The sequence below is a fragment of the Manihot esculenta genome, chromosome 17 (genome assembly GCF_001659605.2).
Source record: "Manihot esculenta cultivar AM560-2 chromosome 17, M.esculenta_v8, whole genome shotgun sequence".
Taxonomy (NCBI): domain Eukaryota; kingdom Viridiplantae; phylum Streptophyta; class Magnoliopsida; order Malpighiales; family Euphorbiaceae; genus Manihot; species Manihot esculenta.
The window spans coordinates 34387290-34411548 of NC_035177.2; the positions used below are offsets into that span (position 1 = coordinate 34387290).

The following is a 24259-nucleotide window of genomic DNA, read 5'->3' on the forward strand; positions in this document are numbered from 1 at the left end:
ACAATAATGATACCTTCTGTTAAAATAAAAAAAAAGAATCATACAATTTTTTTTTTCTTTTTGAAAACTGAGAGCGTAACAGTTGCTGCTTAAGAATTAAATCTTAATAATATTCAAACGTGTCCAATTTGGATTCGAAACTGGCTCCCAATAATTGGAAAGTGCTTTTTAAATTTATTTTTATTTGTATTTTGCTTGGATTTGTTTTTGTCGGCTAAACCACGTCTGATTTGTTTTTTTTTTTTAAACAAAACAATTAACGCTTACAAATCACATTGGTGGACCTAAGTTCGTTTGTTTATTTTATAATTTAATAAATATAGTATTTATAATTTGATAATGATTTAAATTATATTCAATAATATTAAAAATTTTAAAAATAATTAATTAATAGTTAAAAAATTATATTTTATAATTTAGTATTTTCAATATTAATATTTTAATCATATTAAAATACTAAATATTATTTTATTAAACCGAGCTTATAATATATTTTATGAAATTTGTTCTCAACAGTATATACAGCCGGCTTAGCTTGAATTGGTAAAAGTAATCATATTAAGGTTATTTGAATATTTCCATTCAATTATAAATCAGAACTTATCACTTTGCCATAGAAATCGGTCAGAAATTAAATGAGTTCAATATTGTGATAAAATACGAATAGATGTGAATCAATTGGTTTTTTAATATATTTAGATTTTATTTGTTTTATAACATTTGAACATTTAAAAAATTTAATGAATGAAAAATATTTTTTTAATAAAAAATAAATTATTTTAATAAAAATGATTTTTTTAAAGGAAAAAGTTATTTTTTATATTTTAAATTCTTATTAAAATTTCTGATTATAAATTCGTTAATAAATTTTATTTTTTTAAAAAAAATTTCAAACGCAAATTGTTTTTTATAAACAAATAATTTTAAGGGTAATTAAAATTTGTATCAAGCATATTATATTATATTATATTATATTATATTATATTATATTATATTATATTATATTATATTATATTATATTATAATCTGATATAAAATTATTTTTTCAATAATAAAATATATATTTTTTATAGTTTAAAATATCAAAAATTTAGTATTTTATTAACATAAAAATTTTAAAAAATATATAGAAATATTAAATAATTTTTAAAATTACAAAAATAACATTTTATTATAAAAAATTCTATTATCAAAAGATATTTTATTTATATAGAAACTTATTTAATTTTTTAAAAATATATAAATTTAATTAAAAAATTGAATTAAATTAAAAAATATATAATTTTAACTAAAAAAATTAAATCGAATTTATTTGATCACTAAATCAAAATATAAAAATTTAATTGAATTTTTTAAAAATATCTTCTTTTTTTTTTTTGCTTTTTTAATCATTGGTATAGCCACTATGAACGGTCAAGTTCTTCTTACATTAAGCCAATAACTAAACAGTTATTTTATGGCTTATAAAAAAAACATTTATTTTATAATTAAAAAACATAAGAGATTCAACTTTTAGGACCGCTTTCTCATTAAATATTTTCAAAATATAATATATAAAATTATCCCTTTTATATTTGATTCTGCCCATGACGAGCTGAATAATAAGCCAAAAGAAAAGGTTCAATTGTTAATAATTTTTTCCGCAATCTATAATTTAATAATTTTTTTCCATTCCCTAAGCAACTTGGAGGATAAAAATATAAAAAGCCAACAAAAAACAAGAAGGCTAATTTAGGAATATTATATATAAAGGATAATTGATATCAGGTGTACTGTGGTAGATCCAATTTCATACAAGAACCAAAAATCTGAAGGGGACCAACTACCAAGCAGTGATTATGACTCTGATACTTCTTCCAATTAGATTATCACCACAAAAATTATGATTTTTTCCATCCCATTTTCCTAATTGCTACAGTATCTACCGCAATAATATCTAAATTTTTATATATTTTTTTCTTTTTTTATATTGAATGGATGTGTTGCTGGCTTGGTAATTGGTAGGACCCCTGGATTCCTCGACTCGAAGTCTTTTAAGCCAGGAGAATCCAGCAGGATAAGAAAAGAATCTATAGAGTTTTGTGAACTGACCTTCACTGGTTAGGCTTAGGTGTGCAGATCGATCAGGCCCACATCTGTTTGAGACTCTTGCATTCATTTCAGCCTACAGTTGCAATTTTGGAGGATTCAGCTTGTGTCTGTAAGTACAATACTGAATACTACAGAAATTAATGAATTATTATATCAAGTCACCTGAAGCTTTCTCCATCTGAATAGTTCTCAGAATTTAGAAAAATGATAAAATAAAGGTGGGAAATGGGGAGAAAACATATGCTTATGAAGTAAGAAAGGCACAGATGCAAGTGGACACAACAGCATTGGCAACCTAGGCCAGAAATTGTGCTAGTTTGAAAGCTGGCATTTAGCAACATCTGGCAGAGATAGCATCTTCACAGTTTCTACTTTTATGAGTAATCAACTAATTTTGCGATCCATGTGATTGGTTTTGATGTTCCAATGCATGTTAGAGCAAATATTAAAAGCACAAAATAAATCAGATATTTGATAGGAGCCCACAATTGTTCAGGGAATCAAATGTGCCATTGCATTACAATCAGGAAACATATTCTATTCTAGAAACACATCCAATGACAAATTGAAACTGCATTGCAAAAGGTCCGTGGAAATTTTTTTTTTTTTCGCTGGAAATTGCCTGGAACTTATACATAATTCTGAAACTGGTAGATAACCGAATGGGGGGAAATTGACAATAAAAGTTACAATATATAGTCAAGGATCAGTAAAGAAAAAACACAATTAATCAAATAATTGCCAGCTCTTCTTCTTTTCAAGCTCACAATAAAAAGGTTGATAACAAAGTTGAAGGCTATGCAGTTGGTGCATCAAGATAATGCATCCATCTAAAAGCCATGTACTTCTATAACTGAAGAAGGAAAAAAAAAATGAAGACAATGTATCGACTTTATTGATTCTATGTATTGGTCATCTGGAGTAAAGCAACTGAGAAAAGTATCAGGATCCTTTCTGCGTCTTCTCTTTCACAGCAACTTCAACATACCATGATTTCCAAGCCTCCACATAATGACCAAAAAGGTCACTGAGGACTGCCACACCAGTGACAAAACACACCCTATATTAGTTGTCGCAAATCACAATAGTTCTAGGCAGATTAAGTATCATGCGGTATACACAACTATCATTCAGACATGATAAATATCCAAGGCAACAGAAGGAAAATCCTAAACACCAGTTGCGTTACTGAAAAATGAAAAGCAACAATAAAACTTGTAATTTGTAAGAAAAAGTAAAAAGAAAAACAAAAGATTAGGGAGACCCTAGATTGTGTAGCATTCAGTGTTATTAAAGGCACCGAAAAGCGCAAGGCAAGGCAGCCTCACCTCACCTGGATGAGACTACGCCTCTTGTCACAGTCGAGGCAAGCACCTTGCCTCCTCTATCTCAAGGCGCAAGGCGAGGCAACACTTCTTGAAAACAACAATTAGGACATTTCTTTTCATTTTAAGCAGTAAACACCAAACCCTAATTTATAGTTTCCTCTGATGGTAAAACTAAATTTTAGGTAATAATTGGAAGATATATCCTTACAATTTTAATAATAACTAATTGGGGATGTATTCCTTATAATAACGATAATTAATAGCTAATTATAAGTCAAATAATATGATATTTTCATAAATATATATTTGACTTTCTATATATATAAGGAGGAAAATATATCCTAGTAATTAAGAAGGAAGCAATATAATCTACATAAATATAATGTTTAGACTATGCTGCCTCACTTCAAAAAGGTCCTTGGCTGGTTTAGTGTCATCCCTCCCCTTAATAATACCAATAGCATTATGTCTTTACATAAACAATTGTGAGATCAAAAAAATGTGTAGTTTTAGGTCATGTATAGAAAAAGGAGCAAATTTCTGGTGAGGAAAAGAGCAGAAATGCTGCTTAAATATTTAAAAACGATTTCTTTGCAAATGAAGCCCCTAATCAAAATAATCAGGGATAGCAAGCTGTGAAAAGACAAAGCGGTTTCCCAAACACAAGGACAAGGTATGAGGATTCCCAGTTAACTAGCAAGCACAAAACTGTTACTATTGCTTTGCTTGCCAGTTAACCAGGCTAAACCTGGAAACAACTTTCATAATGAAATGTAGAATGATACCTCGATTGTTGTACCGAGGATAATAAGTAGAAGCGAGTCTCTCCAAGTCCTCAATCCGGCTCTCAATTTTATTTTTAGATTCACCAGCTGTTTGCACACCCACAGGAGTAAATGGACCAAACTCCACACACTTTGGGCTGTGTTTTGTATGATGATCTGATTTGTTTTTATTGCAATCATTTTCCATATCCTTGCATCTAATTTCCACCGGAACATTTTCCTCCTGATGATTTGAGTTCCAATCAATTGAAGAATCCACTTTGTTTCTCTTCGTATTGTAGTTTGTGATCTCAGTCCCAAAAGTCCTCTTCTTTGGCTGATCCAAAGAAGTCACAGATTCATTGTTTCCTCTCCATCCCAACCACCTAAAGGCCGGTTTCCTACTATCAGGGTGATGGGTCTGCACATTTGTCACCAACGGTAGAAAAGTTTAGAATTTATAATGGACCCTATACGTAATATTTTTGTGCTAGCTTAAGTGGTGCTCTTGACTATATACTGTATACCTTTTCAATCAGATTCATGGAGGAAAAAACATTTGCAATATCATAAAGTCGTCTAACTTTTGCTGCAGCATAAACATGGTATAAATAATTAGTCATTACTCTTTATCTATGTATAGCAAAAAGATGATGATGCCAAGACATTACTTCTCATTGCTGTCGAATTGTGACCATCACCTAACAATGACACTGCTGCATTATCAAGTGTGATCATGTCTACCTGTATACAAGTTAAAAAAATCATTCACAAAGGGAAAAAAAAAAAAGAAGAAGAAGAAAGAAAGGCTAAATAACCAACTTTATGACTGGAGAAAACACTTACATTTGAGCAAAGGAAAAGCTTGACAAAATTCTGTGTAAGAAGCCATAATGATTTTTCTCTTTTGTTCTCTGTATAAACAAACACTAGTACCGAGTAAGCTCATATGAGCACATGAAATGGCTACGGGCTTTCAATGGTGAGTGTTAAATTTGGGTAAGGCCTAACTCATCCCAAAAACTAGCTCGAGGGAGGATTGCCTATAGCCCATATAAGGGGCACATTACCCCTTTCCACAACGAATATGGGATTCAACGCACCCTCACGCCCAGAATTTTTACTGGTGCGTGGCACATTTTATAGGGCGCCCAACATCAGATGAGAAGACTCTGATACCATGTTAAATTTGAGTCAGACCTAACTCATCCCAAGAGCTAGCTCGAGGGTGAGGATTGCCTATAGCCCATATAAGGGGCACATTACCCATTCCACAACCGATCTGGGATTCAACAGTGAGGATGGAGATGAATAATATAACTGTGAAGGAAAGAAGAATGCAATAACTTAAAAGCAAATTGCTTTGAAAATCAAATGTCAAAATAAAGCAACTAATTAGTTAATACCAGATTTTGATGCACCTGAAGAATTATCTTGACCATCAGTTTTTGAACTAGAAGACCCTTCATTTTCATTCTCATTGGCAACCTAATATAAAAACAACAAGAACAATAATAATAATAACTTAAATAGGACTCAAAAAAGACCTAGGAATCACAAAATTCTTGTGTTGTTGATAACAACCTGAAGAAAACGATATAGAAACACCTTGTTTTGCTTTCAAAATAAATGCAACACCAAGACAAACTGCAATATCATTTTTCAAGTCTTAACATTCAGAGATATATAATTGATCCCCTATATGAATGTCATAACTATCCCATCAAATGAGTAAAACATTTGTTAAAAACTTTACCCAGGCATAATTTAACTTGCTTCTAATGCCAGTAAGGAAAGGACAAGGAGCTCTTCCAGTTGCATTTAACATCCAATAGACTACCAACTAAACAATCAGAATCCTTGTTATCATCTACTGACTTGGAATCAAGTGCATCTGAAGCATCTTCTACAGTACTACTAAGATCAAAGTAGGCTTGTGTAACTAGAGCTATAAATGAACAGAGCTGGAGCTTTATTTTTATCCTCTTCAAATAAATAACTGGAGCTTGAGCTTTATTTTTATGCTCTTCTAAAAATATGTTGAGCTCAAACTTACTAGTATAAGGCTCATCAAGAACGACTAATTTATAGGTTAGCATGAAGGCTTATTTGGAAGCATACGAACAAGCTTGTTTAATTAGTGATTTGGCTTCTTAAATTTACTTATGAGTTGGCTCATTGAATAAGCTCATAAGTTTGCCCATTTATAAGTTCATTTATATTAATTTTTGCATGTCATAATGTTATAAATATATTAATTTTATTTATGATTATTTTATTAAAAAAATTAACAACAATTATTTAAAATTATTATAAAATTAAAAATATTTTATGATTAAGATATATAAAATTAATTTATTTATAATTTAAATATTATTTTATATGAAAATTAAGTTCTTTTTTAAATGGGAAATAAAGTTAAAATATAAATGATAATTTTTTTATATTTTCAATATATACTTGGATTATAGATCATATTTAAATCATATACATAGAGAGAGAATTTGAATAAACATATTTAGCTATAAAGTGAAACGTGGCATATATTCATGTTTAATGTTTATTAATTGATTATACTATAAAATATAACTAAAAAATTACGCCATTTATTATAAATAATGAAATTATAATTATATAGGAACAAATTAATGAACTAATATATTAGGTGAAAAGCACTTCTATTCTATCACCAAACTACAAGAGTTTTTGTGATTTAAATTTACATTGATCTCATATATTTACATATATAATAACATAGTTTTGAAATTTTGATGTAAGATTTCTAGTCAAATTCAAACCTTAAAATTCATTAGTAATTATACATTATATTTTGTTATCATGTCTTTGTTATGATAGATTATTTATATTGAAATGAAAATTTAAATTAACAATCCTGATTAATAATTTTTTTAAAAAAGAGAATAACAGTACGTGGACTTAGCTTCATATAGGTTCTTATAAATAGGAACCACCAATCTTTGTGCCAAAATGACACACGCCATATTCAGAACCTATTTGGACACCTAATTTTTTTATCAACTAATTTTAAAATCAATTCAAAACATATTTTAATTTTAATTAAGTTTTAATTATATCTTAATTTAGTTTAATAATATGAATAAGGCTGAATTTGAGCTTGTACTTGAAATGAGTTCAGGATTGGCTAATTTCTAAAATAAACGAGTTTTGCCTAAGCCAAGCTCAAGTCAAATTAAAGTTCAATATATTTAAAGTGAGCTGATGTTGCTGTTGAGCTTTAATATTAAAATTTGATTTGAACTCAAGAAATCTGAATCTAAAAAAAATGTAAGGAGCTAAGCGTAGCTATTCAAAACTTTACTCAGCTAATTTACACCTCTATGTGTAGCCTAAAGCAATGGCATGAGGAACCACTAAGTCTCCAAACGTATATTACAATTCAACATTTTACTTTGAAACTAAAAAGCATTTGAGAAAACTAAGGTAGAATTTTATTTGATATACCTTTGCTGAATTGCAGGAAGCAGAAGCACAAAAATTCTCTCTAAAACCCTCTTCCTACAACAATTAAAATGATGTTTGGTTACAGTTCTAACACGTATATCCAAAAATATAAGAGGCAACGCAGAATTATATACCTTAAGCTCCTCAAGAGCACGAGGAATTGCGTCGAAACCTTTCCATGAGTACCGATTCTTTTGTTTTCTAGCTACAACCTACATATAACCCATAAACTTACCACTAAAACAAGACATGGAAATCATTTTTAAAAAAAATAAATAAATAAAATCGTACAAACAAAATCTATTCTTACCCCAATACTCTCCAATATATTGACCACATCATAAATCCGGCGCCGTTCAACTCCTGCAAGCCCAAATGTGTAGTCAGAAACCCTAATTCACAAATTTGGCTGCTGAGAAAATGCCCATACTAAAGAAGTTATTTAAATCCTATGTTCTAAAATGAAAGAAAAAATTAATTATGATTAAAATAAAAAAAAGGCCTGATCTCTAGTCCATTTGGCTACAATTTGTCATTGGTATAGCTTGAGCTTTACAAAAGCCACAAATTTTTTTTCCCGTTTTCTCCTATTTACTCAGCAACCAAACAAAGGGAAACTTAAAAATTTCTTAAAATAAAAGGTAGTAACAAAATCATATCAAGATACCTAATCTGGTAGCAGCATCATCTAGTCCAATTGAGTCAACATCACTCCTATCATATAATCTCAAGAAACTAAAAATAAAATAGAATAGAATAAATCAATGAATCAAGCATTAATCATTAACAAGATCTTGAACAGAAAAGAGAGAGTAATATATATCTACTTGGTGCACAAAACTCCAAGTGATTTCTCTTTGCGGCAGTAAAATTGTCTTCCACTTGGATCGGATTCTCGAGAAACAAACGAGGACATTTCCCTCAAAAAAGTCAGCTAGCAAAAAAGCTATAAAATCAGCTCCTTTTAACCTTATCTTTCTTCAGTTTTCCAATGGAGACGAGACGCAGAGACCGCAAAAAGGGGCGTTTCAATGGCGGGTTTGCAAATTCAAAACCGAATTCGGATCTGATGTCCCCGAGTATTTGGTCGCGGGAATTCAAATTGAGATCTGAGGCGCGGTTGTTTGAAATTACTTCTTTGTCCTTGACTATCACACGACACAACGCTATTTGATTCAGAGCATTTTGTTTCCATTACGTTGCAGGAATTTTTTTTTTTTTAAATAAAATACTTTTTTTTACCTTTTTTTTACGTGAATTATATCAAAATTCACACATCCATTTATGATTTTCAAATTTTATTAAGTTAATTAAATATTTTAACATAGTAAATTATATGAAAAATAATCGAAAATATTCCTAACTACCATTTTTTCATACTGCATTAAAATTAATATATATATTTTTTCTATTTAAAAAAACAATAGTTCATTTTTATATTTAAGTTTATTAAACTAAAAACAGGGAATTTTTAATTGTCGGATCAAAATACAATAATTAAATCATTAAATTTTAATAAATGTAAGTGACTTATATATTAATTTTGATATAATTTAAAAATAAAAAAGAGTAATGTATCTTTTTTCTTCCTTTATATGAACAATAAAAATATGTAGTCCCTTTATTTTTTAAGACTTGATCTATCAAGTCCTCGAAATAATATATTTTTCGTCCTTTCAATATATTGACTAACAAAAAGCTGAAAGAGACTAAAAAAATAAATAGAATAAAGATGAATGAAATAAAAATACATCAATTAATTAGTATATTATTTTTTAAAAAAAATAAATTGTTAGTTTCATTTCATTAAAATAATATAAATAATGACAGTTTTTTCCTTTAATGCTCCAATGCATTTTAGGTAAGTCTATTTTAGAAAAATATTCTATGCATTTTTTTATATTTGCAACATTCAATAAATTTAATTAATTGAAAATTTTTTTATCATATAAAAAATTGAATTATTTTTTACAAAAATAACTATTTCTTTTAAAAAATAAAATCGTCTTCTAAATTTTTAAAATTTTATTAATAACATTAAATTTTTTTATACATAATCATCATTTGTAAATAATTTTTTTTCTTTAATATTTTTTAAAATAATAAATAAAAGAGTTTTTAATTTGAACATACTGATATAGAGGAATTTAAACGTTAAGTTTTTAAAGTTATAGAAATTAATTCATTAAAACTGAAAGAGACCATGAAAAAGGAAAGAAAAAAAAAAAAAAAAAAGCAGCCAAATGAAAATCGGGGATTCTTCAAATAGGAATTTTCTTTTGATTTTTTTTTTTTTAAATAAAATGTTGGAGCTGAAGAATTGAAACAGTGGTGCGAGGTATCAATTTTGAGATCCGCAAGATCAAAAAATGGAATCATGCATGTAGAAATATTCGAGTTCCAATGATGACAATAGAAAAATACCAAAAAATTTCAGAATGATTATGGAAAAAATTTGTTTACAATATGAAAAATAAAAATTTGAGAAGCACATTAAATTTTATAGTACATACAATTAAGGAATGTTTATTTTAATTTAATTTTAAATGTAAGTCATATTTATAATTGAAAATCTTTTTTTATTTTTAATTATATAATTGATGTTACTTCAGTGAATCTATATAAACATAAAACAGTGAGTTCCTTATTTGAGTATCTTCAAATTACAAATTTATTTCTTTTTGCCTTTTAATTACTAATGTATGTTTATTTACAGTGAAATGTATAATTTTTTTATTTATGAAAAGATATTTTATCCATTCAATTTTATTTTTTATTTTATTTTATCTATTTAATATTTAAATTTTAATTAATTTAATTTTTATAAAATGAGAGAATATATATATCACATGTTTAACTTTTAATTATGCATCTAGATATTGCAGGTCAATTATAAGAATTTCAATGTAATTGTAAGAATTTCATTATATAAAAGTTGAAAGAGTAAATAAGATAAAATTAAAATTATGGAGTAAAATAACTTTTTATGAAAATGAAAGAAAATAAATTATGCATTTTACTTTTATTTATTATAATAATTCTTTTATTTTTTTAGGATCTTTAATCTTTTTTTATCTGTCTAATTACTTAGGTATATTTAGGAGTATATATCAATCAAACTGTTCATGAGTTGTTCGAGATTTAATTTAATAAAAATTCGATCGGGTTGAACTCAATTTCTAAATAAATGAAGTTTGAATTTAATTTTTAGATTTATTTAGTAAATAAGACAAATTTAAGTTTAATAGTATTTGGTTCGTTACAACTTGCGAGCTCGATTTATTTTCGAGTTTATAAGCAGTTTCGCGAACAAACTTATAAACAATTTCTTTAAATAAGTTAAAATTAATATTATAAGAGAATTAAATTCAAACATTGCATATACATTCATGAGTTAAATCTAAATTTAGACTAATAAAACTTATAGATATATAAATTATTAAAATTTAAAATTCACTCTTTTATAATTTATAAGTTAATTTGTATATATACTTATATAACTAAAATTGTTTAATTTTCAATTTATTAATTTTAAAATAAAATTCATTGTACATAAATAAATTAAACTTTTTACAAATTATTTGATATTAAACTCGATAAAAATATGCTAAATTAAGATAAAAAAATAGAATCTTTAATGTGAAATATGACAACAAAAAATACCAACAACTTAGAATGACCATAGAAACAATAATTCACAATATAAAAATTTAATTTTGGGAAGCACACTAAATTTTATAGTACATATAATTAAAGAATGTTTATTTTTAATTTAATTTTAAATGTAACTTATATTTATAATTGCAAATTTTTTTAATTTTTAATTATATAATTGATGTTGCATCAATAAATTTATATAAACATAATAAAAGTGAGTTTTCCAATTGAACAGTAATTCTTCCATTTATTTCGGGATTTTTATTTTATAAATCCATCCATTTGTCTTTTAACTACTCACATATGTTTGTTCATGCTTTGACAAATTTGTCCATGCATTTTAAGTGGCCAAGATTTTTATTTCAAGAATGACTTTTTTAAGTATTTTTTTGTTATTATTTTTTAAGAAAATTTATATGTTTTTTTTTCTTGAATATGAAATTTATTAAATGGCAAAAGATTTAAGATAATAGTAAAGGCTCGAGAAACATTTCAGAATACGGGTTCTTTAGAGTCCTAAAGAGAAATCCAATCTAAATACTACAAATTTTAAAGACTCAAAAAACTTGGGACTTGTGTTTCAATTCGAAACAACAAAAATCAAAAGTACAAAGCCCCTCTCTGACTTTTGACCATTGTTATCGATAAGAATTCCTCCAGAAACGTTTTACTTTTCCTTGAATTAGGCATAAAGCTTATTAGAACTCAAGAAGAATCCAGAGCCAAGAGAAAAGAAGCAACCAAAGCATAAACACTACCAGATTGGTAAAGATGATGATCATACACCTAAGAAAGGGAAGATTGCTCTTTCTCAATCGAGTCCAAGCTCTCGCCTCTAGAATGCTAATGAAGCATACAGACTCCAAAAGATGTTCATCATGAAACCAACCCTCTTGTCTGTGTAAATGCAAACCTCAAAAATATCAAAAAGGATGATAAATCTCACCTTGAAGCTCACTTGCACAAAGGATAATTGAAAAATCAATAAAACAAAAAAAATATATACTATTTGTCTGGAGGTAAAAAGACAATCCACATTCTAAGCCAATAGAAAAGGAGCTTCCATACCTGAGAGAAAAAAGAAAATCATAATCCGATAGGAAAAGAAAGTCATGATCAGGAAAAGAGGGTTGTTACCTCAAAATAAAAACAAATAGAAAACGTAAAACTTGACTTCTACATTAAAAGAGTGACATTACTCTTTGATAAAAAAGATATCATTTAGTTGACCATAGTACTCTTTTTGTTTAGTCTCACTTTTTTCACTTGTTAATGTAGATTTTAGAGATTTACCTAGATTTGTGAAGACCCGTATGATCATTAGAGATGCCCATACTTTAATTTTCCTTTTAGATCTTTGTTTTTTATTTATTTCTAAGAAGATATTATTGGTACCACGGAATTGGGTAGACTTTGTTTATTTATACATAAATGCTATCAAGTTAGTTGTATGTACTTAATTGATTTAACTAACTTGCAATATTGAGATTATTCAAAGTTATGAGTTATGACATTTGCTTTATTTCTCACTTTCTTTTCACTTGGCATTATTTTTCATTGTTAATTTGTCATTAATGATTTTCATTTGACATTTGTCAATTTGTCATTTTTAATAATATATACATTCATATTTGTTGAACTTAAATGTTTTAATCCTTATTTTGATGATTAATAAACAATTGGTGTGCTACTAATTATCTTCAAAGGTGTTTGTGTTGAGCTTGTAGGTCCCTTACTAACAAGAATGAAATTGCTTCAATCTCAAAAGAGAAAAGTGCCTATTTTGGAAGCATACCACAAGAAATGGATCATAAAGTAATTTATTGTTTATGTTTTGTCAATTTATTCATTATGAATTTCAATTAATTAGTTGTGATGGCTCAAGGTCTCTTTCATGTCTAAAAGTTTTTTTTTAGATATGGCCAAATCTTTAAGTACTTGACTTTCGGGGACTAAAATGATATTTTCCAAAAGAAGTGATTTTGAAATTATTCTTTATCAAAATCAAAGATCTAAAAATATGGGTTACAAAAATTCAAACGGATTGAAAAATAGATTTTTATAGCCTAAGTTATGATTTTTCAAAGAATTTAATGAAATATTTTTTTGTCCCCTAAAGCCAACTTTTGGCTTCCAAAAGTCAGGGACAGAGACGAAAGTCCCACATGTTCGGCCGCCAAACATTGACTTTCGGCCGCCGAAAGTGTGTTTTTAACTTGCAGCCGAAAGTGTGTTTTTAACTTGCAGCCTAAAGTGCAACATTCGGCCTCCGAAAGTAAGGAACAGAGATGAAAGTCCTGTATGTTTGGCCGCCGAACATTGGCTTTTGGCCGCCGAAAGTGTGATGCTCCCTAAGCTAAATGTTTGGCTTCCGAAAGTGAAGGACAGAGGCAAGAGTCACCTATGTTCGGCCGCCGAACATTACCTTCGGCCACCGAAAGTGTGCTTTTAAGTCTGCCTCCGAAGCCTAAAGTTCGGCCACCGAACTTGGACTTTAGGCCGCCGAAAGTCCATTTTTAAAGGATGATGTTCTTCACCTCAAGAGGTTCGGCCGCCGAACTTTAGCTTAGGCCGCCGAACCTGAATTTTTCTGAGAAAGATATAACGGTTATTTCTGAACATAAACGGCTCTATTTGCATTTAATGCACCCCCAACGGCTATATTTATGATAGAACTATAAATATAACGTGCTTTTAATGTGAAGAGGTTACAACAACCATCTAAGCAAGTATTTATTAAGATTACAGCATTTTTCATTCTCTCTCTCTCAAAACCTTGAGCCAAAGCATTGATTTCTTGAAAGTTTGTTTTGAGTTGTAATTGGTTGGCTTTTCAGAGTGAGTAAAGGTTGTTGAGAGATTCTGTTGTTGTGAGTGTGGCATTGAGCAAAGAATTGCTCTTGAGTGAAAAAGAGATTTGTAAAGAGCAAAGGCTTGCTCTAAGATTGTAAGGGTTTTAATCTTCACCCAAAGAAGATTTGATAGTGGAGTTGAACTCTCAAGGTGGACCTTGAGGAGAGGACGTAGGCTTGAGATAGCTGAACCTCTATAAATTCTTGTGTTGATTATCTTCTTCCTTATTGCCTTCTAATTTGTTATTTTGCCTTAAATTTTTTATAAACCCAATTCACCCCCCCTCTTGGGTTGCTTCAAGGGATAACAAGTGGTATCAGAGCTAAGTCTCCCTATCTTGAAGATATAATTATCTTGGAGTAAAGATCAAATGGCAGCCCTCAATTCTCAAGAAGGTCAATCGGTTGTGAGACCACCTTTCTTTGATGGAAATGACTTTCTATATTGGAAAAATAGAATGTATTATTTCCTCAAATCGGAAGGAGTTGATTTGTGGGATATTGTAGAGAATGGTCCCTTCTTTCCCACAAGAGTGATAGATGGAAACCAAGAGCAAAAACCTAAGAGTGAATGGAGTGAACTAGAGAAGAGAAGGGTAGCCCTAAATGACAAAGCCATTCACATCTTATTTTGTGCTCTTAGTAGAAGTGAGTACAACAAAGTGTGCATTAAGTCTACCGCAAAGGAAATTTGGGATGCTTTGGTTGTCACTCATGAAGGAACTAATCAAGTCAAAGAAAACAAGACGGAATCCCTCATTTACCAATATGAGTTGTTCAAAATGAAATCCGATGAAACTATTAGCCAAATGTATGATAGGTTCATTGAGATCATTGGAGGGATGAAATCTCTTGGGAAGACATTCACAAATGAAGAGTTGGTGAAGAAAATCCTTAGATGTCTACCTAAAGAATGGCTACCAAAGGTAACTTCTTTGAAGGATGCCAAAGACTTGAGCAAAGTGCAATTGGATGAACTCTTGGGGAATCTCATTGACTATGAGATGACTCTAAAGAGAGAGCAAGTGGAGGAACCTAGCAAGATGAAAAAGAAAATTGCTCTAAGGGTAGCCTCCGAAGATACTAGTGAGGAAGAAGAAGAGATAAGTGAGGAAGAATTGGCCTTGGTAACTAGGAGGATAAGGAAGTTGCTTCTCTAAAATAAAAAGTTCATCCCAAGGAAGAATTTTAGAAAGGAAAAGGGTGAATCAAGCAAAAAGGAAGTGGTCGTTTGCTATGAATGCAATAAGCCGGGTCACTACAAAGTGGATTGTCCCAAGTTGAAGAAGCCTATCAAAAAGTTGAAGAAGCCTATCAAAAAGTTGAAGAAGAAGGCCTTCAAAGCAACATGGGATGAGTCGAGTGATACCGAAGAGGAGGACGTTGGGGATGAAATTGCCAACATGTGCTTCATGGCTCTAGAGGAAAGCTCCGATGAGGTAACTATACTTGATGACTCTACTTTATGTGATGATGTTGTTGAGTTTTCATATGATGAACTTGTAGGTGCTTTAAAATTAATGAATGATGAGCTTGAAAAGAGTCATAAGAAAAATAAAATTTTGAAATGTGAGTTAGCTAGCTTTAAAAGGGAAAGTGAGAACTCACCTAAGGAACCTTTACCCTCAAATAATTCTTTACAAAGATCCTTAGATGAGCTCTCACTAGAAAATAAAAATTTGAAAAATGAAATCCTTGAGTTGAAAAATTCTCTTTCAAAATTTTTAAAAGGCAAGGACAAACTTGATGAAATATTAGACTCTCAAAGGTCTCCTAGCATCAAGTATGGCATTGGCTATGATAAATCAACTCAAGCAAACTCTTCTAAAACGGTTTTTGTTAAAGCTACTAACTCAAATGAACCTAAGGTATCTAGCTCTAATGGAAGTATGCCTAAAGTTTCTAGTAGTAATATGTCTATAAGGAATGCACATGTACACAAATTCACTAGTTACAACACTCATATAAGACACACACCTAGGCAATTTGCATATAAGAGAAATTATCATTATAGAACACACACTTCTAGTTCACAAAATCACCACTCTAATCATATCTCTTGCTCACATGCTTTTAATAAACAAATGAGAAATGGCCACATGAGAACTCAAACACACTCACTCACCTATGGACCTAGAATAAGAAGGTTCAATGGTCATTGTCACTATTGTGGCAAGTTTGGTCATACCAATTATAAATGCACTATTAGAAAATTGCATCTTGGATATGGTAGCATATGGAAATTGGATAGTGGAATGACTAACCCCCAAGGACCCAAGTACATTTGGGTACCTAAAAGTGTTTGAATTCTTTTTTTAGGTGTGCTTGAAATCCTCAAAAATTGAAAGCAAATGGTATCTAGATAGTGGATGTTCAAGGCACATGACCGGAAATTCAAGTCACTTCATCTCTATTGAAAAGAAAGACGGAAGTGGACAAGTAACTTTTGGAGACAATGGAAAAGGTAAAATTGTTGGCATAGGTAAAGTCGGTAAGGAAAACTCTCCTATTCTTGATAAAGTTCTCTTAGTTGATGGTTTGAAGCATAATTTATTAAGTGTAAGTCAATTATGTGATAAAGATTGTAGAGTTATCTTTGAACCAAAATCATGTTTTGTTTCTAGAATGTCGGATAACAAAATATTGTTTGTTGGTGAAAGAGTTGAAAATATTTATCTTATTGATTTACAAGCTATGACTAACCTAGATATGAAGTGCTTTGTGTCTATTAGTGATAACTCTTGGATTTGGCATAGAAGACTTTCTCATGCTAGCATGGATCTCCTCAAAAATTTGAGCAAAGATGAGCTAGTTGATGGCCTTCCAAAGATCAAATATGAAAAGGACAAAGTGTGTGATGCATGTCAAATGGGTAAGCAAGTAAAGAGCTCTTTTAAATCTATTAATAAGGTAATCTCTTCTAGACCTTTGCAACTCTTGCATATGGATTTATTTGGTCCAACTAGAGTAGCTAGTCTTGGTGGCATGCATTATGGTTTTGTTATAGTTGATGACTACTCTAGGTATACTTGGGTTGTGTTCCTTGCTCATAAGGATGATTGTTTTGATGCTTTTAAAAGTTTTACAAAGAAAGTTCAAAATGAAAAGGGTTTTCAAATTTCTTCAATAAGGAGTGATCATGGTAGAGAATTTGAAAATGAAAAATTTGAAGTTTTTGTAATAAGTTAGGGATCACTCATAATTTTTCATCTCCTAGGACTCCCCAACAAAATAGTGTTGTTGAAAGAAAAAATAGAACTCTTTTAGATATGGGGAGGACTATGTTAAGAGAGTATAATCTACCTACTTATTTTTGGGCGGAAGCCATAAATACAGCTTGTTATGTTTCAAATAGAGTTTTAATTAGACCTCTCTTAAATAAGACTCCTTATGAGCTTTGGAATGGAAGGAAACCTAGAGTTAGTTATTTTAGAGTTTTTGGTTGTAAATGCTTCATATTAAATAACAAGGATAATCTAGGTAAATTTGACTCCAAAACCGATGAAGGTATCTTCTTAGGATACTCTATATCTAGTAAATCATATAGAGTATTCAATAAAAGAACCTTGATAGTTGAAGAGTCAATGCATGTTGTTTTTTATGAATCTAATCCCTTTGCTCCTAGAAAGGAGGTATCTTGTGATGATGATCTTGTAGGTAACCTTGATGAGTTGACCATTAAAGATCCTCAACCTCATGGAGATCAAAGTCAACCCAAGGAGGATTCAATAGAGGCAAAGGAAGATGAAGTTGGACTTCAAGAGCAACAAATGCAAATTACACAAAGTTAAGGAGTCCAACATGACTTGCCAAAGGATTGGACCTACAAGAAGGATCACCCCAAGGATCAAATAATTGGTGATGCATCACAAGGGGTAACAACTAGATCCTCTATTAAATATGTATGTAATAATATTGCATTCATATCTCATATAGAACCTAAATCTATAGATGAGGCTATTGGTGATGAGAGTTGGGTTCTTGCTATGTAAGAAGAACTCAACCAATTTGAAAGGAACAAGGTTTGGACCTTAGTTTCTAGACCAAAACATCACCCCACCATAGGCACCAAATGGGTGTTTAGAAATAAGCTTGATGAAGATGGCAATATCATAAGAAACAAAGCTAGGTTGGTAGCTAAAGGCTATAACCAAGAGGAGGGCATAGACTATGATGAAACTTTTGCCCCCGTAGCTAAATTAGAAGCCATTAGAATCTTGCTTGGATATGCATCATATATGAATTTTAATCTCTTTCAAATGGATGTGAAAAGTGCCTTTTTAAATGGTTTTATTGAGGAGGAGGTTTATGTTGAGCAACCTCCGGGTTTGAAAATCATGACTTTCCAAATCATGTTTTTAAATTGTCTAAAGTTTTATATGGCTTAAAACAAGCTCCAAGAGCTTGGTATGAAAGACTAAGTAATTTTCTTTTGCAAAATGGTTTTTCAAAAGGCAAAGTGGATACAACACTCTTTGTCAAAAATCATGAAAATGACATCCTTGTAGTGCAAATATATGTTGATGATATCATATTTGGTGCTACTAATGTGTGTTTGTGTGAAGAGTTTTCAAAAGTCATGAAAAGTGAGTTTGAGATGAGCATGATGGGAGAACTCAAATTCTTCCTTGGGCTTAAAATCAAACAAGCTAAGGATGACATCTTCATCAACCAAGCCAAGTACACAAAGGAGCTAATCAAAAGGTTTGGAATGGAGAATAGCAAGCCAAGTAGAACTCCAATGAGCACAAATACCAAGCTTGACAAGGATGAAAAGGGTAAGCCAATTGATGAAAAGCTCTATAGAGGTATGATCGGAAGCCTTTTATATCTCACCGCATCTAGACCGGATATTATGTTTTCCGTATGCTTATGTGCACGTTTTCAATCTTGTCCTAAAGAGTCTCATTTGCATGCCGTTAAACGCATTCTTAAATATTTAAATGGTTCATTGCATTTGAGGTTATGGTATCCTAGAAGTACATCTTTTAGTTTATGTTCCTACTCGGATGCCGACTTTGCCGGAAGCATTCTTGATAGGAAAAGTACATCGGGTACTTGTCAACTTCTAGGACAATCTCTTGTTTCTTGGTGTAGCAAGAAACAAAATTCGGTTACACTTTCAACCGTCGAAGCCGAATATGTGGCGGCGGGTCTTTGTTGTAGTCAAATCCTTTGGATTAAGCAACAATTAAGAGACTTTGAAGTGTCTCTTGATCACATTCCTATTAAATGTGATAATACAAGTGCAATCAATCTAACCAAGAACCCCATTCAACATTCTAGAACTAAGCATATTGACATTAGACATCATTTCATTCGTGATCATGTGTTAAATGGTGATGTTGTTCTTGAATTTGTGGATACAAACAACCAATTAGCTGATATTTTCACAAAACCCTTAAATGAAGAAAGATTTAACTTCATTAAAAGGGAGTTGGGAATGCTAGATGGTGTTGCTTGTTGAGTGTTTTTATTTTTTTTATTATGTATTTATCTCTTTGAAAGTTTGTCAGATTGTTTGATATAGTTTTAATTATTTATTTTTATTAAAAAAAAAAAGGAAGCCCAAAAATTCCAGATTCGGAGGCACATTCGGCCCCCTAACCTTCAATTTCAAGGGCAATATGAAAAGCGAGAAATTTTTTTTTTGTCTTTTTCTTTTCTCCTTTTCGGCCGCCTAACTTTTTATTCGGCCGCCGAACATTGTTGAATTTCGGCCGCCGAAGTTTAAGTTCGGCCTCCTAAACTTGTCCAGTTTCGGCCCCCGAAGCTTAGTTCGGCCGCCGAAACTGCGCGTTCCTTTTGTGGCAATGTTGCTTATAGTTAGCTTTCTGTTTTTGGGCTTGTCTCTTCTGTATCATTGCCTCTTTAGCTGCTGTGTTTAAAAATGGATAGAAAATTCACTGCTCGTAGACATCCATATTTTAGAGGTCAATCCAGTAGACAGTCTGAGGCTCCTAGGTCCCCCTCCCTAGACCCTCCTGCCTCTCCTCCCTTTGAGTTTCCTATAGTTAGAGAGGAGGATCCAGCTTTTTAGCCTTTTTCTCTCAGGTTTGTTCATCCTGGGAGAACAGTTCATGCTAATAGTGTTCAGCTCTTTCGCTCTCAGAGATTCCTTCAGCCCTTCAGAGTTCAAGGTTGGGAGCACCTTCTTATCACTCCATCAGACACCCATCCTAGGATTGTTAGGGAGTTCTATGCAAACCTACACACCTTTACCCGTCACACTCCCCTCCACCTGGTCAGTTTTGTAAATGGTCAGAGAGTTTTCCTCACTCCTGACATCATTGCTCGGCATCTAGGTGTCTCCAACTCTGGGGCTGTTGTCTCCACCACTCATAAGTGGATCACTGGTGAGGTCTCTTCCCTTCACCAGACTAGGATTATTTCTGGAGACACCGAGCGTGAGGAGCCCTCTAGGCTTAAGGCCTGTGACCTCTCCACCCTCCCTAAAGTTATTCATCACATAGTCACATATGAGATTCTCCCTAGAGCGGGTCATAGGACTGCACTCTCCTACTCTGACATGTTTGTAGTGTCCTGTCTGCTAGAGGGTCGAGCCCTTAACCTGCCACATATTATGATTCACTCTATAGCAGACTCCCTTAGGCTGAGTTGAGGTTGTCTCCCCTTTGATCGTCATCTTACTCTTCTTCTTCGAGCTCTAGGGGTTGACCCAGGTACCGAGTCTGCCTTACCCTTGTCTAGTGAGTATACCCCTTACACTGAGGCTACCCTCCTCCACATGGGTCTGACTAGGAGAGGCAATGAATTTTATAATTCTAGGAGAGATTTTGCAGCCCGCAGAGCAGCACGAGCAGCAGCACAAACACATGATGGTTCTGATGAGGAGTCAGATGATGCTTCTCCTGCTGATCTTGAGACAGAGCGAGCTCCCAGAGGCGATGCTAGTACCGGGCGGTCCACCGAGCAGGGTACATCTTCACAGACTGCATCTGATCTGTATGATGCCATGGGTCATCTGGAGCTGCAGGTTGCTCAGATGTCTGATCGCCAGATTCAAATGTTTGAGCGCCAGACTCAGTTGGAGCAGCAAGTGGGACGACTCACAGACCAGCAGCAGACCCTGATCGAGCAGCAGAGATAGATTTTGCACTTCCTTCAGCAGTCATCTGGAGTGCCACCTCCCTAGCCTCCTCAGTGATTTTTCTTTGTTTATATAGTTGCTCTTTTTTTTTTCTCCTCTTTTGGTATTGTGATATTTTTTGTTTTTGATGATGTCAAAAGGGGGAGAATGATATAATGGTATCATATATGTATATATTTGATTTTTTGGATATTGGCTATATTAGTTTAACTCTTTTGGTTTTATGGATGTTGATACATTGATATCTATTTGACTCATGATTATTGTGCATAATTATAGCTCTTCTTGAGATGCATTTTTTATTAGAACTCATATAGGATCCATTGCATCTCATTCTCCCTTATGTGTCTTCTCACATTTTAAATATGGTATAAAGTATTTTTGACAGGGGGAGCACATTAAAGGGGAGTAATTTTTTTTTTTAAAATTCACACACTACACTTATGGTTATTATCTTATTGATTACCAATTGTTTGTCATCATCAAAAAGGGGGAGATTATTGAACTTAAATGTTCTAATCCTTATTTTGATGATTAATAAACAATTGGTGTGCTACTAATTATCTTCAAAGGTGTTTGTGTTGAGCTTGTAGGTCCCTTACTAACAAGAATGAAATTGCTTCAATCTCAAAAGAGAAAAGTGCCTATTTTGGAAGCATACCACAAGAAAGGGATCATAAAGTAATTTATTGTTTATGTTTTGTCAATTTATTCATTATGAATTTCAATTAATTAGTTGTGATGGCTCAAGGTCTCTTTCATGTCTAAAAGTTTTTTTTTAGATATGGCCAAATCTTTAAGTACTTGACTTTCGGGGACTAAAATGATATTTTCCAAAAGAAGTGATTTTGAAATTATTCTTTATCAAAATCAAAGATCTAAAAATATGGGTTACAAAAATTCAAACGGATTGAAAAATAGATTTTTATAGCCTAAGTTATGATTTTTCAAAGAATTTAATAAAATATTTTTTTGCCCCCTAAAGCCAACTTTCGGCTTCTGAAAGTCAGGGACAGAGACAAAAGTCCCACATGTTCGGCCGCCGAACATTGACTTTCGGCCGCCGAAAGTGTGTTTTCAACTTGCAGCCTAAAATGCAACCTTCGGCCTCCGAAAGTAAGGGACAGAGATGAAAGTCCTGTATGTTCGGCCGCCGAACATTGGCTTTCGGCCGCCGAAGGTGTGATGCTCCCTAAGCTAAATGTTTGGCTTCCGAAAGTGAAGTACAGAGGCAAAAGTCACCTATGTTCGGCCGCCGAAAGTGTGCTTTTAAGTCTGCCTCCGAAGCCTAAAGTTCAGCTTCCTAAAGAGAGGGACAGAGACGAAAGTTCCACATGTTTGGCCGCCGAACTTGAACTTTAGGCCGCCGAAAGTCCATTTTTAAAGGATGATGTTGTTCACCTCAAGAGGTTCGGCCGCCGAACTTTAGCTTAGGCCGCCGAACCTGAATTTTTCTGAGAAAGATATAACGGTTATTTCTGAACATAAACGGCTCTATTTGCATTTAATGCACACCCAACGGCCATATTTATGATAGAACTATAAATATAACGTGCTTTTAATGTGAAGAGGTTACAACAACCATCTAAGCAAGTATTTATTGAGATTACAGCATTTTTCATTCTCTCTCTCTCAAAACCTTGAGCCAAAGCATTGATTTCTTGAAAGTTTGTTTTGAGTTGTAATTGGTTGGCTTTTCAGAGTGAGTAAAGGTTGTTGAGAGATTCTGTTGTTGTGAGTGTGGCATTGAGCAAAAAATTGCTCTTGAGTGAAAAAGAGATTTGTAAAGAGCAAAGGCTTGCTCTAAGATTGTAAGGGTTTTAATCTTCACCCAAAGAAGATTTGATAGTGGAGTTGAACTCTCAAGGTGGATCTTGAGGAGAGGACGTAGGCTTGAGATAGCTGAACCTCTATAAATTCTTGTGTTGATTATCTTCTTCCTTATTGCCTTCTAATTTGTTCTTTTGCCTTAAATTTTTTATAAACCCAATTCACCCCCCTCTTGGGTTGCTTCAAGGGACAACAATATTGATATTAGGATTGTTCATTTAAAGCTGTGAATTGTTGATATGTATAGTTTGCATTTCACAGTAATGGAGAGATATTTTAAAGTTAAGCAAAAAATTTTTGAATCAAATGTGGGTTCAACCTCCGATATTGCTGTATAAGTACAAAAGAAAACTCAAGACATTCTTGAGTTTAATCCAAGTAATACTATTAGTGATTGGGGTCTTCGAAAACTAATTGAAGAGTATGATGTGAGAATTAGAGATCAAGTTAGAAGTGAATATTTGCTAAGGGATCCATATCAACGGGTTAGTCATAACTTTCCTCGAAAATTACAAGAAAAAGATTCAAGAAGATTTAATCTGAAATGATTTGAGAAGTTTAATTTGAAAAAAGATGCAGCTTATTATTCTATTGCTATCTTTTTTATGAGTAGAGTACTGATAGATATGGTAGTGATGTCTTTATAAAAGTAGACTTCAATAATTAAAGGAAAACAATTGGAGTTTTTAATAAACATGTAGGTACAATTAATAGCAATCACAACAATGAAATGTTAAATTGTGAAGCTTTCAAAAATCAGCAGCAAAGTGTGTCACATATATTTTCTTCACATAGCAAAGAGATGAAGCTTGATTATAGAACTCACTTGACAACTATTTTACATGTTGTGAGATTTCTTTTGTTGCAGAGTCTTACTTTTTGTGGACATGATAAATTTATTAATTCAAGTAACAGAAGAAATTTTTTAAAGTTATTAAGGTGGTATGCAAATAAAGTTAAGACTATTGGGCGTGTTGTTAATGAAAATGCTCGAGAGAATAATCAGATGACTTATCCACTTATATAGAAAAAGCCGGGGAGAGTTTGTGCAAAAAAACCACAGATGTGATTATTGATAAGATTGGTGATAGCTATTTTTCTATACTCGTTGATGAGTCTCGAGACAAGTTAATTAAGGAGCAA

General features: G+C 31.9%; 1 protein-coding gene across 3 annotated transcripts; it reads right to left on the reverse strand.

Moving 5' to 3' along the window:
• Window positions 1–2766: 2766 nt before the first annotated feature.
• Window positions 2767–8792, reverse strand: LOC110604793 (E2F transcription factor-like E2FF). Of its 3 annotated transcripts, none has more exons than XM_043952310.1 (11): window positions 8494–8792; window positions 8334–8401; window positions 7977–8029; window positions 7801–7878; window positions 7667–7720; window positions 5590–5671; window positions 5030–5112; window positions 4855–4927; window positions 4711–4772; window positions 4205–4604; window positions 2767–3125 (listed from the first exon to the last, which is right to left on the reverse strand). In XM_043952310.1, the coding sequence occupies exons 1-11, from the start codon at window positions 8580–8582 to the stop codon at window positions 3034–3036; spliced, it is 1134 nt and encodes a 377-aa protein (XP_043808245.1). In that variant the 5' UTR covers window positions 8583–8792; the 3' UTR covers window positions 2767–3033. The 3 variants fall into 3 exon arrangements, with proteins under 3 accessions (XP_043808245.1, XP_021598793.1, XP_021598792.1); XM_021743101.2 differs by having other exon boundaries at window positions 5030–5097; window positions 5605–5671; window positions 8494–8791; XM_021743100.2 differs by having other exon boundaries at window positions 5030–5097; window positions 8494–8789.
• Between the last annotated feature and the right edge of the window lie 15467 nt (window positions 8793–24259).

Excerpts from the sequence above, each read along its gene's own strand:
- LOC110604793 (XM_043952310.1), bottom strand. The coding sequence starts at position 8,582 with ATGTCCTCGTTTGTTTCTCGAGAATCCGATCCAAGTGGAAGACAATTT. Across the intron at positions 5,672-7,666 it reads CTTCCTGCAATTCAGCAAAG|GTTGCCAATGAGAATGAAAA; the intron begins GTATATCAAATA and ends TTTTTATATTAG. Across the intron at positions 5,113-5,589 it reads TTCAGGTGCATCAAAATCTG|TGTTTGTTTATACAGAGAAC; the intron begins GTATTAACTAAT and ends ACTCGGTACTAG.